Source organism: Hippoglossus hippoglossus, chromosome 4, assembly GCF_009819705.1.
Source record: "Hippoglossus hippoglossus isolate fHipHip1 chromosome 4, fHipHip1.pri, whole genome shotgun sequence".
In the NCBI taxonomy this organism is placed as follows: domain Eukaryota; kingdom Metazoa; phylum Chordata; class Actinopteri; order Pleuronectiformes; family Pleuronectidae; genus Hippoglossus; species Hippoglossus hippoglossus.
This window is the reverse complement of record NC_047154.1, coordinates 18,493,530-18,506,574: the sequence shown is the minus strand read 5'-3', so window position 1 is coordinate 18,506,574 and position 13,045 is coordinate 18,493,530. Positions and strand designations below refer to the sequence as shown.

Sequence of the window (13,045 nt, the reverse complement as noted above, 5' to 3'; positions counted from 1 at the left end):
CAGTGCTTCGATAAGAAAGTTTAGATCTTCGAATGTGTTGCTCCGCTAATTTTTCAGACTTTGTTTCAGAAACTTTTTCACTTCTGCTTGGTTTTTACGTGGATTTAAATGCTTTCACTTTTTATTGTCTCTTCTGTTTCCTCTACTCTCTTGCCCTCTGTTTTGATCAGACCTAAAACACCTTCGGCAATCGGAGGTGTCCTCTTCATTTAAAGAGCCAACAAGTGTCAGGTGCCTCGAGTGAATCTCTAAATGACAGAAAATTGTTCTTTGGCCATTTTGAAATCACACACTCGAGCTTAATTTCCTTCCAATCTCTCTGAGGAATGGAGTCCTTTATTTCCAGTGGGCTGAAAGATATTTAGTATCCTTTGCTCCCCCCCCCCCCCTTAGCCTTCAACAATGGTTTCAATGGGACCAATTTGTCCATATTACAAGTGTGCTACTCTGTTAGAAGTACAGCTTCTCTGTGACAGCAGTGTGGCTGGGCAAAGTTTTTCACCTCTGGGTACTAACACTCCAGAACTCATTTTATACTGGGTTCCCACATCCTGCCACAAGTCCCTCATGGACTGCAAAGCCTGAGCCCTACGAGTTTGTTTTAAGGGCAGTCGACACAACATGGTGCAGTGCATGATGCAACAGGGAAGGGTTTGCATAAAAACAACTTATTTTTACTTTTCATCCGAGCCTTGAAATCTTTGTTTACCTCAGACAAGTGAGAAAAAAAAAATCCCAATGAAGAGTCGTCCTTTTATTTCCTGGTATTAGAAATGAATCGCTTTAAGAATAGTCCCACAAACTATCTTTTAAGTACGGCCTTTCCCTCCACTTCTATCAAGATGTTATCACTTCTTACAAGAAATGTCTTCATAAAAGTTTGATTGTATTCACACTCGTAAAATAATCTCATCTTGCCTCTTTATTAATTTGCTGAAAGGAGAATAGGATTTTTAAGACTTCCATTTGAGGTTACAAAAAGGACAGTCTTCCACTGTGGGGAAATGGCCGTACAATCCAGGCAGCACACAGTCTCTTTGTGAATCATTACATCCACTACTGCTTGGCACCCCAGTTGCCCCAAGATCAAATCCCAATTAGCCTTTCCCTCTTAAAATTTAATTGGAAAAGCAACTGTTCCATTAACCCTTAAACTTGCTCAGCCAGAGCAACACGGGGATGGAGCCTGACCCGAAACCTGCCGTGTGGAATATGGCTGCAGCTGAGATTAGGTGAGACAGTAATATATATTTTTTCAACCTGACTGGCGGAGGGTGCAGGCTTACTTTGAACACACGTTCAGACCATTTCAGACATTCACACCTCACCCACGCAACCACAATGATACATGGTTGTCCCCCCCAGCATCACTATTATGAGTTTATAAGTGCACTGCTCAAAAGAACTTTGGCAGCACTTGAAAGTAGATGGAAATCTTTCTTATCTTTTTTTTCACAGATTTTTGGTTTATTAACTTGTCCAAATAGATTTAGTACCTTTAACAGTTTATTGGAAAATAGTTTCCTCTGTTATAAAGTTAGTTAAATTTGATGCAGGCCTTTAAATAGATGACTGAAGAAACATCAGCCCTGTTCTCAAAGATCAAAATCATCAGCTCTTCTAAGTTGGCTGATAATGATGCCTCCAAATAGCCCATCAGAAACTGGCACCAGCATTTTTTTTTTTGCAGTAGTCCTCTGGTTTTAGTTGCCAGTGATTACGTGTCAAAACCCACCAGACAAGACAAAGCAAGACGGGGTTCAGAGTAAAGGCTTGGTTTCCATAGCGATGGCACTTGCCCAGGCAGCCTGCGAGAATTGGTCCTGATTGATGGGGCTCAGTTGTTTAGGCCCGGAGCGTGTGGGTGTGAGATGGGGGGAGAGAGCATGTGTGTGTGTGTGTGTGTGTGTGTGAGCCTGTTCATGCATAGACTTGAATGAACGTTTTCCTGAATCCGTCGTATGCGTCTGTCCGTCCATCCATCCGTCTGTCTCTCTGTCCCTCTGCTCAGTGTGTACGTGCTGATACAGGCTGGCAAGGTTTTAAGTCGGGTCCAGGACTGACGGACAGGCGGCTCGAGCAGCTTGGTGCCCTGCTGAGTCTCATGGATAGCTGTACTGTACTGTTCAGATACTGCAAGCTAGTAAACCTCTACACTTCAGAGGTCCACGTGGCTGTTGTTCAATGTCAGCATCACCTCTCTGCACTGCTCGTCTGAATGTTAGAAACACGATCAACATGCCCACTTACTCGCTTTCAGGACTTGTTTTCTCACATTTTCAGAACATTGTACCAGGGGTCTGGCAGGAAAGTTTGAGTAAAATGTCCAGACTTCAGTGCAGCTTTGATCAAATGCCTACTAAATATCCAAAGTTTCAATCAGACACAGTGCAACATGGAATTAAAAGGTGACTTGACTTCATACCAAGTCAAAGAAAAGTCCTGGACAAGCTGAGATGCGAACTCCACTTTCTGTTCATTGGTTGTTTTCTTCCCAGGAAGTCAGTCATGACAGTTTGTGCCCCCGTGTGTGTCATGCGTCTGCTGTTTGGCTAATATGAAAATTAAGTTTAATCTCAATCAGGATCAGCTCCACTAAATCAACCTATTTAAATTAGTAGCACGCCGTGGTTCATATTGGTCCCCATCCGCTTTGTAAACACTCAGTTTAAAAAGCTACACAACAGCATATAATAACAACTGAAACTCATGTGGTAAAACCTCAGATATACTGTGAAAGACATTAATGACAACATAATCACAAATTTATAAGAACCTAATGTGAATATTATCTGAAAGAAGTCCAACCGGAACAAACAATATACAATATAAAGAAACGTTATCCTCATCTGTATCTTTACCTTGATTAAACCCACTTCACTTGCTCCCCTATGGGAGGCAGGAGGAAGTGGAATTAGTTTCCTTTACCTCTAATGGACCCAAATGTTCTTTACAGACGTTGTTGGTGACAAAAAAGGACAGAGAGGTCTCTGTGTGCTGTGAAAGATACCTATTTGTAGCAAGATGGATAACAAGTGCCCTTTCCCCAATTTGCTGCCTTTCTCTGCAAATCACTGAATGGCCCTGCGTCATTCTGTCTCCCACTTTGCTAATTCAGCGGATAATGGGTCCTATTTATGACCCGAGAAGCTTTTCTCCATCAAATACTGTATTAGTCATAAAGCCAGTCCTCTTCCTCCCCTAACAGTCCCCCCCCCTCCAAACGTCAACAGTAAAGTACTGCAAATTGAGCCGTCTCATATTCACATACCCACCTCCCACTCTCCGCCACTTTATAATCACAGTGCTGGTATATTCTCTCTTATCACGTCCAACAGAGGTAGTGGTCAGTAGCAGGCGGCTTCTGTACGAGCTAAACAAGTGGCCGTATGCGCAGTGTGAGTTTTTTTATCACCCGCTCGCTGCTCGTGTTTGACGTGGATCTGTTCTATTCTCAGGGCCTGCTGAAGATAGTTGGGCCCCCGTGGCTCGGACCATGTCCCCCTGCCAGGCAGATAAAGACGGGTCTTGTGTGCTTATCTTGGTAGTGCTGCACCGGGAATTGGGAGAGTTAGGTGAAGGGGAAAAATAGCCGCTGAGGGTGCAGTGTCCTTTCAATGTCATCTCTGGTCACATATATGTTATGTGACCGGAGATGGTTTTTATATAAGGTACCTTTAAGTAAAAGAAGAGTACATTTTTTACAACACGTGACACTGGTGGGAATCAAACTGCAGTATGTATGTGCCCTGTGTACAGCACAAACAGAAAGCAGAGAGCAGTATTAAGTTGTATTTTATTCATAATAAAAGGAAAGATATTCCTGGGTTTTTCATATTAACTTCAAACCTATTTACTAACTTATGTTTGACTTACCATAAAAGGTAATGTAGAAGTTCTGTATAAATGCCCCTTCTGTCTGATGGTTCAAGAGCCAACCTTTTACTCTGATGTCTAGCAAGTATAACAATTTTTTATCACTTTAAATAAAAACGGACGGTAGTAGCTATCCATCACATGGCATCAATGCCCCAATGCATACAGTGCTTTATCGTCTGTTTTACTCTAAATGGGACCATAATTTACGAAATGAAAATCATGCTGCATTAAAGAAGACTTGAAATTAGTGATTGAGACCATAAACTCCTTGGAAAATGTTTCTGAAGTTATTAATCGAATGAGAAGTATTTTTGCAACCAATGGAGTCGCCCTCTGTTGGACATTCGAGAGAATACATGTTTTAGGTACTTCCTGATTGGCCTCACTTTCTGCACCCATAGTCTAAATCCATTTTTTTACACAGTCTATAGTTTCACAGTAATTTAGTGGTAATGCCATGTCACTAAGGTGTTGTACCACACATAATAGTTAGGGGGAGCTGTTCTGAGGTAAAGGTTTCATGGGAAATCCACACCACTGCACAGTGATAAAGGGAATACCTTCATCTTCTATGGTCAAGTTTTTGTCGTGTGATTTTACCAGAGACTGAAATGATGATAAAGTGATGATGATTGGAGCGAAAGTCCTTCAACTCGGAAGTAGTGTTTAAATCCCCACACAGCAACGTGTGTCAACTTCATTTGTACAAGTAGAACACACTGAACCACTTAAATTCAAACATTGTGCAAAAGCTCATCTGTTGATAATGTGGTGCGATCTGTGTCATCACTCATTACCGGGGGTTTTAAAAGCAGTTTAAGCCTCTGCACCACTCAACATCTTTCTACCTTGCAATTACTGGCGACGTGGCGTGGTTCAAATTTCGGAAAAAAGGAAGGTTCAAAGTCAACAGTAACTGGCAGCAGAGGCCCAGAGGCACACAGTTGAGGGAAATTGAAAAAAAAAGGTTAATTATGCTCTTCAGGGTTCACACAATCACACACAGCATACCTGAAGTGATTGCACTATAATAGACATTCGCCAGTGGCGGAGGGTTGGTTGATGGCACGGAAAACACAGGCAAACACATTCGACACATATGCACACACTGTACTTTATTTACCAAACACACAAAGACAGAAGCACACAAATGCACCTCTGTACCTTTTTTTCTTACAACTCACTGTATATCATTTTAAAGATACTCCACCATTTGTTTTTTATACTCCTTACAAATCTTCATCTTCAATCTGAGTGAATAAAACCTGATGTCTTTGCCCTTTAAGATATAATGTGCAACAATTCGTCATTCAAATAAAATGACTAGACCTATGTTACATATGTAGCTGAAATGTTACAAACAATGTGCAAACTCAGAGAAATCCACAATATTATTCAAGTGACTGGACGTTTAATTTTGTTCGCCTTTTATTTGCATTGCATCTGCTTTACCTGTGGTTTTGTCCGTCTCTGCTATAACGTCTGGAGGAAAAGCACACTGCTAGCTAGTTAACCAGTTAAATGTTATGATGATCATGGTTCTTCACCGCTAATTGCAACATGAATAAAACCTCCAATACATATCCTCATCCCTGAACATGATTTGCACCTGAGTCACGTCAGGTAGATTTTCAGCGGCAATGTTGGTGACAACTCCCATGACCCCTAGTGGCCGAAGTTACATGTTGGAGGTTTAAATCCATCCTGGGTTGATTTGGAAGTTCAAAAATGCTGAAGATGCTCAGACAATAATAAACTCACTCCTGAATACAAGTAGAGCAAAAATAGACACAACACTGAAAGGTTGTGTTTTAGAAAGCAAGAGAGAGATAGTGTGCATTGAGTGAAAGTGGTTAATCATGATACAGCAGAACAGAAACCCGTCTAAACATTATTTGTATAATTATATCTATAGCCTGCAGGAATGCCTACAGAACTTCACTTTTAGACACGCATCTGTGTGAACCATGAAGGTCAGAGATTTAACCTATGACATCAGTGGCATATCCATCCATCCATTATCTATACCGCCTATCCATTGAGGGTCACAGGGGGGGGGATGGAGCCAATCCCAGCTGACATTGGGCAAGGGCAGTCGCATCAGAACGTGTAAAATGTTGGGGATATGTGTTCTGTGGGCCACTGAGAGGCACGTCTCCCATGTCACACACAACGTTAATGTCTCCCCCGTGGCTTCGACCTTTGTGCAGCTGTAAATACTGCATCACAGCTGGAGCGGTGGGTCATGGAAGACATTTACAAACTGCTTTATTTCATCTGTTTTGAAATGAATCTGTTCATAGATATTGAAAGTATGAAAGTAAAATCGTTTTTTTGGTTTGTTTTCACATCGGAGTTGTGTTCATCATAGTCTACAATGTAAACAGTGGACGTCCAATGCAGTATCATTATAGCTGAACGTATGGTACAGAGATGATAGGATAGCATATGTAGTTAAAGGGGATTCTGCTGGACACAGAAAAGTATCATTTACAGCCATTGCAGCATTTTCTAAATGCAAACAGGCAGAATTAATGAACTTCTTTAGTAAAAAGGTCTGAATCTTCTATTGTATGTTGATCTAAGCAGAAGAAATGGGACTTGATAGGCTATGAAAATGCCTCTTATCTATTTAACGGCTGCAAATAATGTATGTGACTCAACGTTACACATTTTTTTTTTTTAAACTAGAAACCACAAGAAAGTAGAGCAAAAGACAACATTTACCCCCTGTCATCTTCTCTCCTCCGCTCCTTTGACCACTGACCTCACCACCTGCACTCCCTCTTCCTCTTCCTCTTCCTCTTCCTCTCCCTCTTGGCCCCAACTGTCTCATTCTAGTTCATTTCATACATTTTTACCTGCAAACCTCTCACTTAAAACCTCACCGATGTGATGTTGAAAACTACATCTAAGACATAATAAGAAAGTCCTGAATCTGTCAGGAGTCAAATTCAGACTGACATGCCGGCAAGAACATTTATTGTTCACCTCTCTCATCCTATGAAGCCCAAGAAAGAGAGTGAGTGAGCGAGAGAGAGAGAGAGAGAGAGAGAAGAGGGATAGAAGGAAACTGGGCGGAAATGTCGAATGGTCCAGCTAGGGGGGGAAAAGGAATCAAAGAGCGCTGGCCTTCAGCAGAACCACTGCCACAGGCCTGCTCTGTGTAAATCCCTCTTCTGTCTCGACAGAGGGCACATTGTAAGGGGAGGTCAAATGCAGAGGAGCGGAGTTGTGTAAAGCTGTCTTGTGCCGTTTCAGAATGGAAATTGAAAGTATCAAATGCCAAAAGGGTTTATTGTATGCGCCAGATAAAGTAAGCCTGTTCCATGATGCTGGAGAAAAACTGCAGCGCTTATATCATTCCCCAACCGTTACTGCTTCACAGCTATACGTCATGTGAGTATAGATATTGATGTATGTATATGTTTTGTTGAAAACCTTTCTCCTGTGCGTTTTGGGAATGTACCATCCTCATGGGTCCCTTCTACAGATGAAGAGTAGGATTTAAAGAGGGCTTAGAAATATCAATCTATATGCTTTCATGTGACCATCAGACAACCAGGGAATCAATATTTACAACATTAAAATGATTGCCAACAACACACCTTCTTCTTATAAAGCTAGGGGAGTTTAATCCCGACCCATTGGCTGATTTATTTTGCTCAGTGTGTGGTCTGTCGATGTCCAATACTCACAGCCTGTCAGAGACACCTTTTATCACGTATGATGGTTTTTTAGGTATTGGCAATATGATAACGTTTTTCAATTGACCACTGTCAGTCCAACAAGCCATATATCTGTGTGTGTATCTTTGATAACAACTGTCTGACACTTCAAAAATGGCATCAGATGCAGGTATGTCTCTGCTTGCAGATTCAAACAGGTGGGGGGTGAAATATGTGAGCTGCACACACAGTTTTTGATGTAACTCTCAATTATAAATTATGAATTGAAGCTGCTTTCCGGCCCCAATCGATCGGAAAGCAACCACTTAAAATGGGCTTAATTGTCAATCAGTCACTGCCCTGTTTTTTCGTGGCTGGGCATTGATTTAACTCGACACAACAACACAGGCAACAGTCTGAGTCCTGTCAACAGCATCATGGCCGAGCTGCACTACAGACTTACAACTCTGTCAGTGATTAATCATATTTAAAACATTAAATTGGAACATTTTGGGCCCAGTGGCTGCAGCCTACAGCGCACACTGATTCACTGAAATCGTGGCATAAATCAGGACATGAATAAACTTGGCGTGCTCTCATTGCGTATGCAGCAGAACAGCCGAATCAAACCGAGAGATACTATGCCATGTAGGCTACTCGCAGTCACGAAATCCAGTAATGGTGAAGGTCGTGCCTGTAGCAGATGAGGTTCTGACTCCTTGGAACATCCTGCACGGATAGCAAAATGCAGCATCTGCCTGAAATGAGTACACTGACCAGTCTCTGAACGATATTTTTTTTGCAAGAGAAAAAGCGTGCAGAAAAGTTTGACAGGATTACTCTGTTCGGCGCCGCTGCCTGTGATGGCCTGATATGAGCCTGAGAAGAGGTCACATTGCTAATCCTACTAGCATGAATGCTAGCCTCAGTGGGGATATTCCATTCATCAATCCGGCTCGAATTGCTTTTTTTTGAGAAACACCTAGTATCTATAATCCATTAAATTTAGGCTACAGCCAGTCTGACTCAGGACATGAGTCAGGACATGACTCAGGACATGGGCAGGCACAGGAGACCTAGTGGGTCGGCCCGAACCTACAATGCCCAGCCAATGCTGTCAGGAGTGTGGCTCAACTCCATCTGCCAGGTCCTTTTTAGCTCTCACTTTGAACCAGGCTTTAAAGGTTCCATTCCATCCACTATCTACACTGCTTATCCTTCATGTGTCTACATTGGGTGAGAGGCGGGGGTGCATCCTGGACAGGTTTCCAGGCTGATATACAGAGACAAACAACCATTCACTGTCACATCACACCTACGGTCAATTCAAAGTCTCAAATTAACCTAACCCCCAATCTGCACGTCTTTGGGAGGAAGACGTAGTAACCACAGAAAACCCAGGCAGACGGGGGGTGGGGGGGGGCGTGAATCTTGTAATGAGATGATACGACGGTGCTAAGTACCCTACTGGCTTTAAACATTAATTTGAACCGATGGATTTACCCAATTGTTAATTGGCGATATACCTGTCTAACCCAGACTAACATACACCATCAAGGTAATGCCTGAATGCACAAGTCTTATAATACCATGCACAAGCTTTTGCACAGATGGTCCCAGTATCATTAGCCTTGTATTACGTGTCATGTTTTACCCTTTGAGCTACACATACACCAAACTACACAAGAACAAAAGATGATAAAAACAAAAAAAATCAAAGCAAGATAAGAGCTCGTCTGTGGCTGCTAGCGTGAAACATAATATTGCAGCCGCAGTGGTATTTATTTGACAGCATGTTTTTATCTCTGTCTGATCAGGGGGTGGTGTAATGAGCACATTCTCTTACTTTCAGCAATAATCTTGCATTCGCAGACATCTAAGCTTGTAAAATCAAGGTTAAATTTGTCTTCCCATTGGCACACACTGCAGGAACACGTTTTTGCTGTTGGTTAACGATGTGTGTAACCGCTCATCCTCTAGCGATCCCATTCTACTTGGAGAAAAAAACAAAAAATGTACGGCAAAATGTGAAACCAGCCTTTGAGATTAAATAACCATTAACTAGTTAAGTTGGGGGCGGTGAGTTTGTGTATGTTGTTGTAATATTTGCATCAGAAATATTTTGGTTGTTCGTTGGGGGCGGTGAGATTAACTTTGCCTTTGCTTTCCCGAGGCGGTACACTCACCCTTCTTCTTTTCCTTTCCCTTGTCTTACACAATTTCTCTTGCCTCGTTCCGTCTAAAGTACCCACTCTCTATCTCCCTTTACCCGATAATGAATGCAGGAATTCTCCTTCATATATGTGTTTTGCTCTGCCTGGAGACTGGTGTCGGCCCATGGTCCCTTAATTATTAATTTGACGCTATGTGCTGGCCGTTTGATCATCCACACATTTCTGTATGATTCAGATTTAACGAGTTCCCCAAGAGACTGTGTTTTCTTTCTCTCTCCTTATTTCTATCAGGCTTGTTGTCTTTAACTTCTGCAACCAAGTGAAAAAAAGAAGAAGCCAAAAGCACCAAAATTACTAACGTTTGATATACAGTTTAATCACAGGTCACAGTCCCGTGAGTGCATAATTCTTTAGTGTTATACTCAATTTCTCACTTTTGAATGCTTTAATGTCAACGTCAAATACAAAATTCACTTCTACTGCCTCATCATCTTATTCTGAGGGTTTGTTATGAAACTGCCTGGGTCCAGACTCCATTTCCCTACAGTGCCATATTTTGTTTTATCTACTAGCCATCAGCACTTTGGCACAACATCCACGTATAAACTCTCAAGTCATGATCTACACACAGAACTACACAGCGTTAAAAAAAAGGAGGTACCAGATGAGGACGGGCACAGTCATTTTTAATTCAATCCGAGATTGCACCCCAGGGTGTAATTTGCAATGACGGCGTGGCCCAGTTAAAGATGCTGAAACGGGTTCAATCACCACAATGACCATCAAATCCGAACTGTCCTCAGTACGGGACACATGGGATTAGGTGTTGATAGGTGTCCATCTATCCAAAGTGTCTCGTCAATCCACCCACTGTCTGTCTGTCTGTCTGTCTGTCTGTCTGTCTGTCTGTCAAGGTATTTATTTTGTCTCTATCCAAAACTCAAACTGGCTCCTCTCTGATGTGATAAATACATTAAGACACTAGAATAGCACTTAATCAATCAAGTCGCACCAAATTGTGCTCACTCATAGATATCGTTCCCCTTTTCGGGGAAACGCCCCATTTCGAAATGTAAAAGAAAAGTAAAAAAACATTGATCGATATTAAAATTGGATGTTTTCTTCCCTGATCCAAACCACGTCCTTCTGACATGTTTCATTATAATCCATCCAGTAGATCTGCGTTATCGTGATAACAAACAAACACAGAAAAAAACAGAACTTCGTAAATAAAAGTAGCTACAGATTTATTTACAGAATAGAGACAGAAGGAGTTGCGAGAAAACGATGGTGTGGATTTGTGTAACATCATTGTTGTGTGTACATTTGTGTGGATATATATACATGCACTCAAATTGGAATGTGGAAGTCTAGACTTGGTGTAGATGTAATTACACTCATTTAAGCCTTATTGCATTGAGAGGAGCAAAGTTAGTTCCAGCGGTGAAACATTCCTCTTACACTAAGTGCTAATGGCTCATTTTTTCTCTCTCTCTCTCCCCGTCTCCCTCACTCCTCAGCATCACCAAGGTTCACGAAAGTTCCCGTCGACCAGATTGGCGTCTCAGGGGGCGTGGTCTCCTTTGTTTGCCAGGCGACAGGCGACCCCAAGCCCCGGGTGAGCTGGAACAAGAAAGGCAAGAAGGTCAACTCCCAGCGCATAGAGGTGAGTTCATCACTTTATGGTTAGCAACAGGTTGTTTGTGTTACTGTACCGTCATGTGACAAGAGACTTGAGGATACGATGAAAATGTAATATCTCAGCGTATATATATTCTTAGACGATTCTTGGCAGTTTAGGTCTCTAAAAATGTGGTTATTCCAAAGTTTATTTTGTAAAATTATAAAATAAAGGAAATTAAATTGTTCTTAAAATGCATTTCAGTGAGCGTTAAAGCAACACTATGTTACTTTTTGAGCGACAGCGGCCTCTGCAGCCACAAGCGCTGAGTCAACTGGGTTCAGAGTGCGAGTGATCAGGCAAAGAAGCTAATCAGTGATTCTCCTCATCATCCCCAGCATAAGTGCTGTTGCTCTAAAAAACATCACAAACTCTATTTGGAATCCTTGTGATATTTTGATTAGATGTCCTTACTGAAGACTGAAGACTATCCCTGTTCTTAACCGACTTCTTTTTAATTGTGCGGCATTACAGCGGCTGACTGTTATTCATCTAGACTTGTGTTGCAGGACCTTGAACCCACTCACCAAAGTTACAAAGTGCAAAAATGGTTGTTTGGGGCGAATGAAGTGTGAATGAAGGAGACACCGTTCTCTAATGATATTAAAGCTGCTATTTTAGGGTAAAGTAATTAACCAACTGGAGGACTTGTTGTTCGCAGCTCACACTTTTTTGATCCGCAGCCACATTTAACTTGCGTCACACAGTTCACCCTGCAAAGTCCCAGCTAAAGCATGAAGCTGAAATGATTTACTCTTCTTAAACCTGGCCCACACATGCTCTTTTTCATCACAGCTCAGCACCACATTCACATTACAAGCGCAGTCTTCTGTTGCAATTGGGTTCCCACGCAGTCTTTTTAAAAAGGGTGTTTTCGTGTGCTTTTCCTCACCCACAGTTTTCACAAATAGTCGTGGACAACAGCTACCAATCTTTTCATAGACGTGCTGTGTTAACCTCCAAGTGATGTGCGGGTCCACCATTAGCTGTAGCTGATGGCCAGTAATACAATTCAGAGCTCTCTCATTCCTCTGACACTGCCGTTGCCACATTCTTGTTTTGTGCGGCTCTGTCTGTGTGAATGTGTCTTTCTGTGTGTTATTCATGATGTTTGTTGTTAAGTTCTCAGCAGGCGTCCCAGATGACATCTCTAAAAGTCTTGATTGATGCTCAGTGTCTCTTAATTAAAAAGTTGCTTTCGTTAAGGCTGATGGCAGCGCACAGATAGAGAGATAGATTCAAACACGCGCACACACACACACACACACACACACACACACACACACACACACACACACACACACACTGCAACATGAAGACAACCACAGGGGAGGAGGCTAAAAAGCAAAAAAATGACAACAACATCAACAGGGGGAAAAGCAGCATCTCGACGGAGGACAAAATAAAAGACAAGTAGTGTTTGTACGTTCTCCCTTGCATGCTAAGTGGGAAACAAAGCCAAGGGCGTGAAGCAGCCCGCCAGAACGGACGCTTCTTTTCCTCCGTTTAGCATGAAATAAAAAATTTGTAAAGGGGTTTTGAAGTTGTTATGATTTTTTTTTCCTGTTCTACCCTCTAGACAGCTGCTTTGATATCGATCGTGATGCCGTGCTCTGCAGTGTTTTTAGCCTAATTAACAGCTC

The 13,045-nt window shown here is 42.1% G+C and overlaps 1 protein-coding gene across 18 annotated transcripts in view; it reads left to right on the top strand.

Moving 5' to 3' along the window:
- ptprsa (protein tyrosine phosphatase receptor type Sa) overlaps positions 1-13,045 on the top strand; it is a 227,817-nt gene that overhangs the window by 104,103 nt on the left and 110,669 nt on the right. For all 18 annotated transcript variants that reach the window (XM_034583994.1, XM_034583991.1, XM_034583988.1 and 15 more), the window contains one exon: positions 11,242-11,387. In XM_034583994.1, coding sequence (XP_034439885.1) covers positions 11,242-11,387 — 146 coding nt within the window. The remainder of the gene's footprint in view (positions 1-11,241; positions 11,388-13,045) is intronic.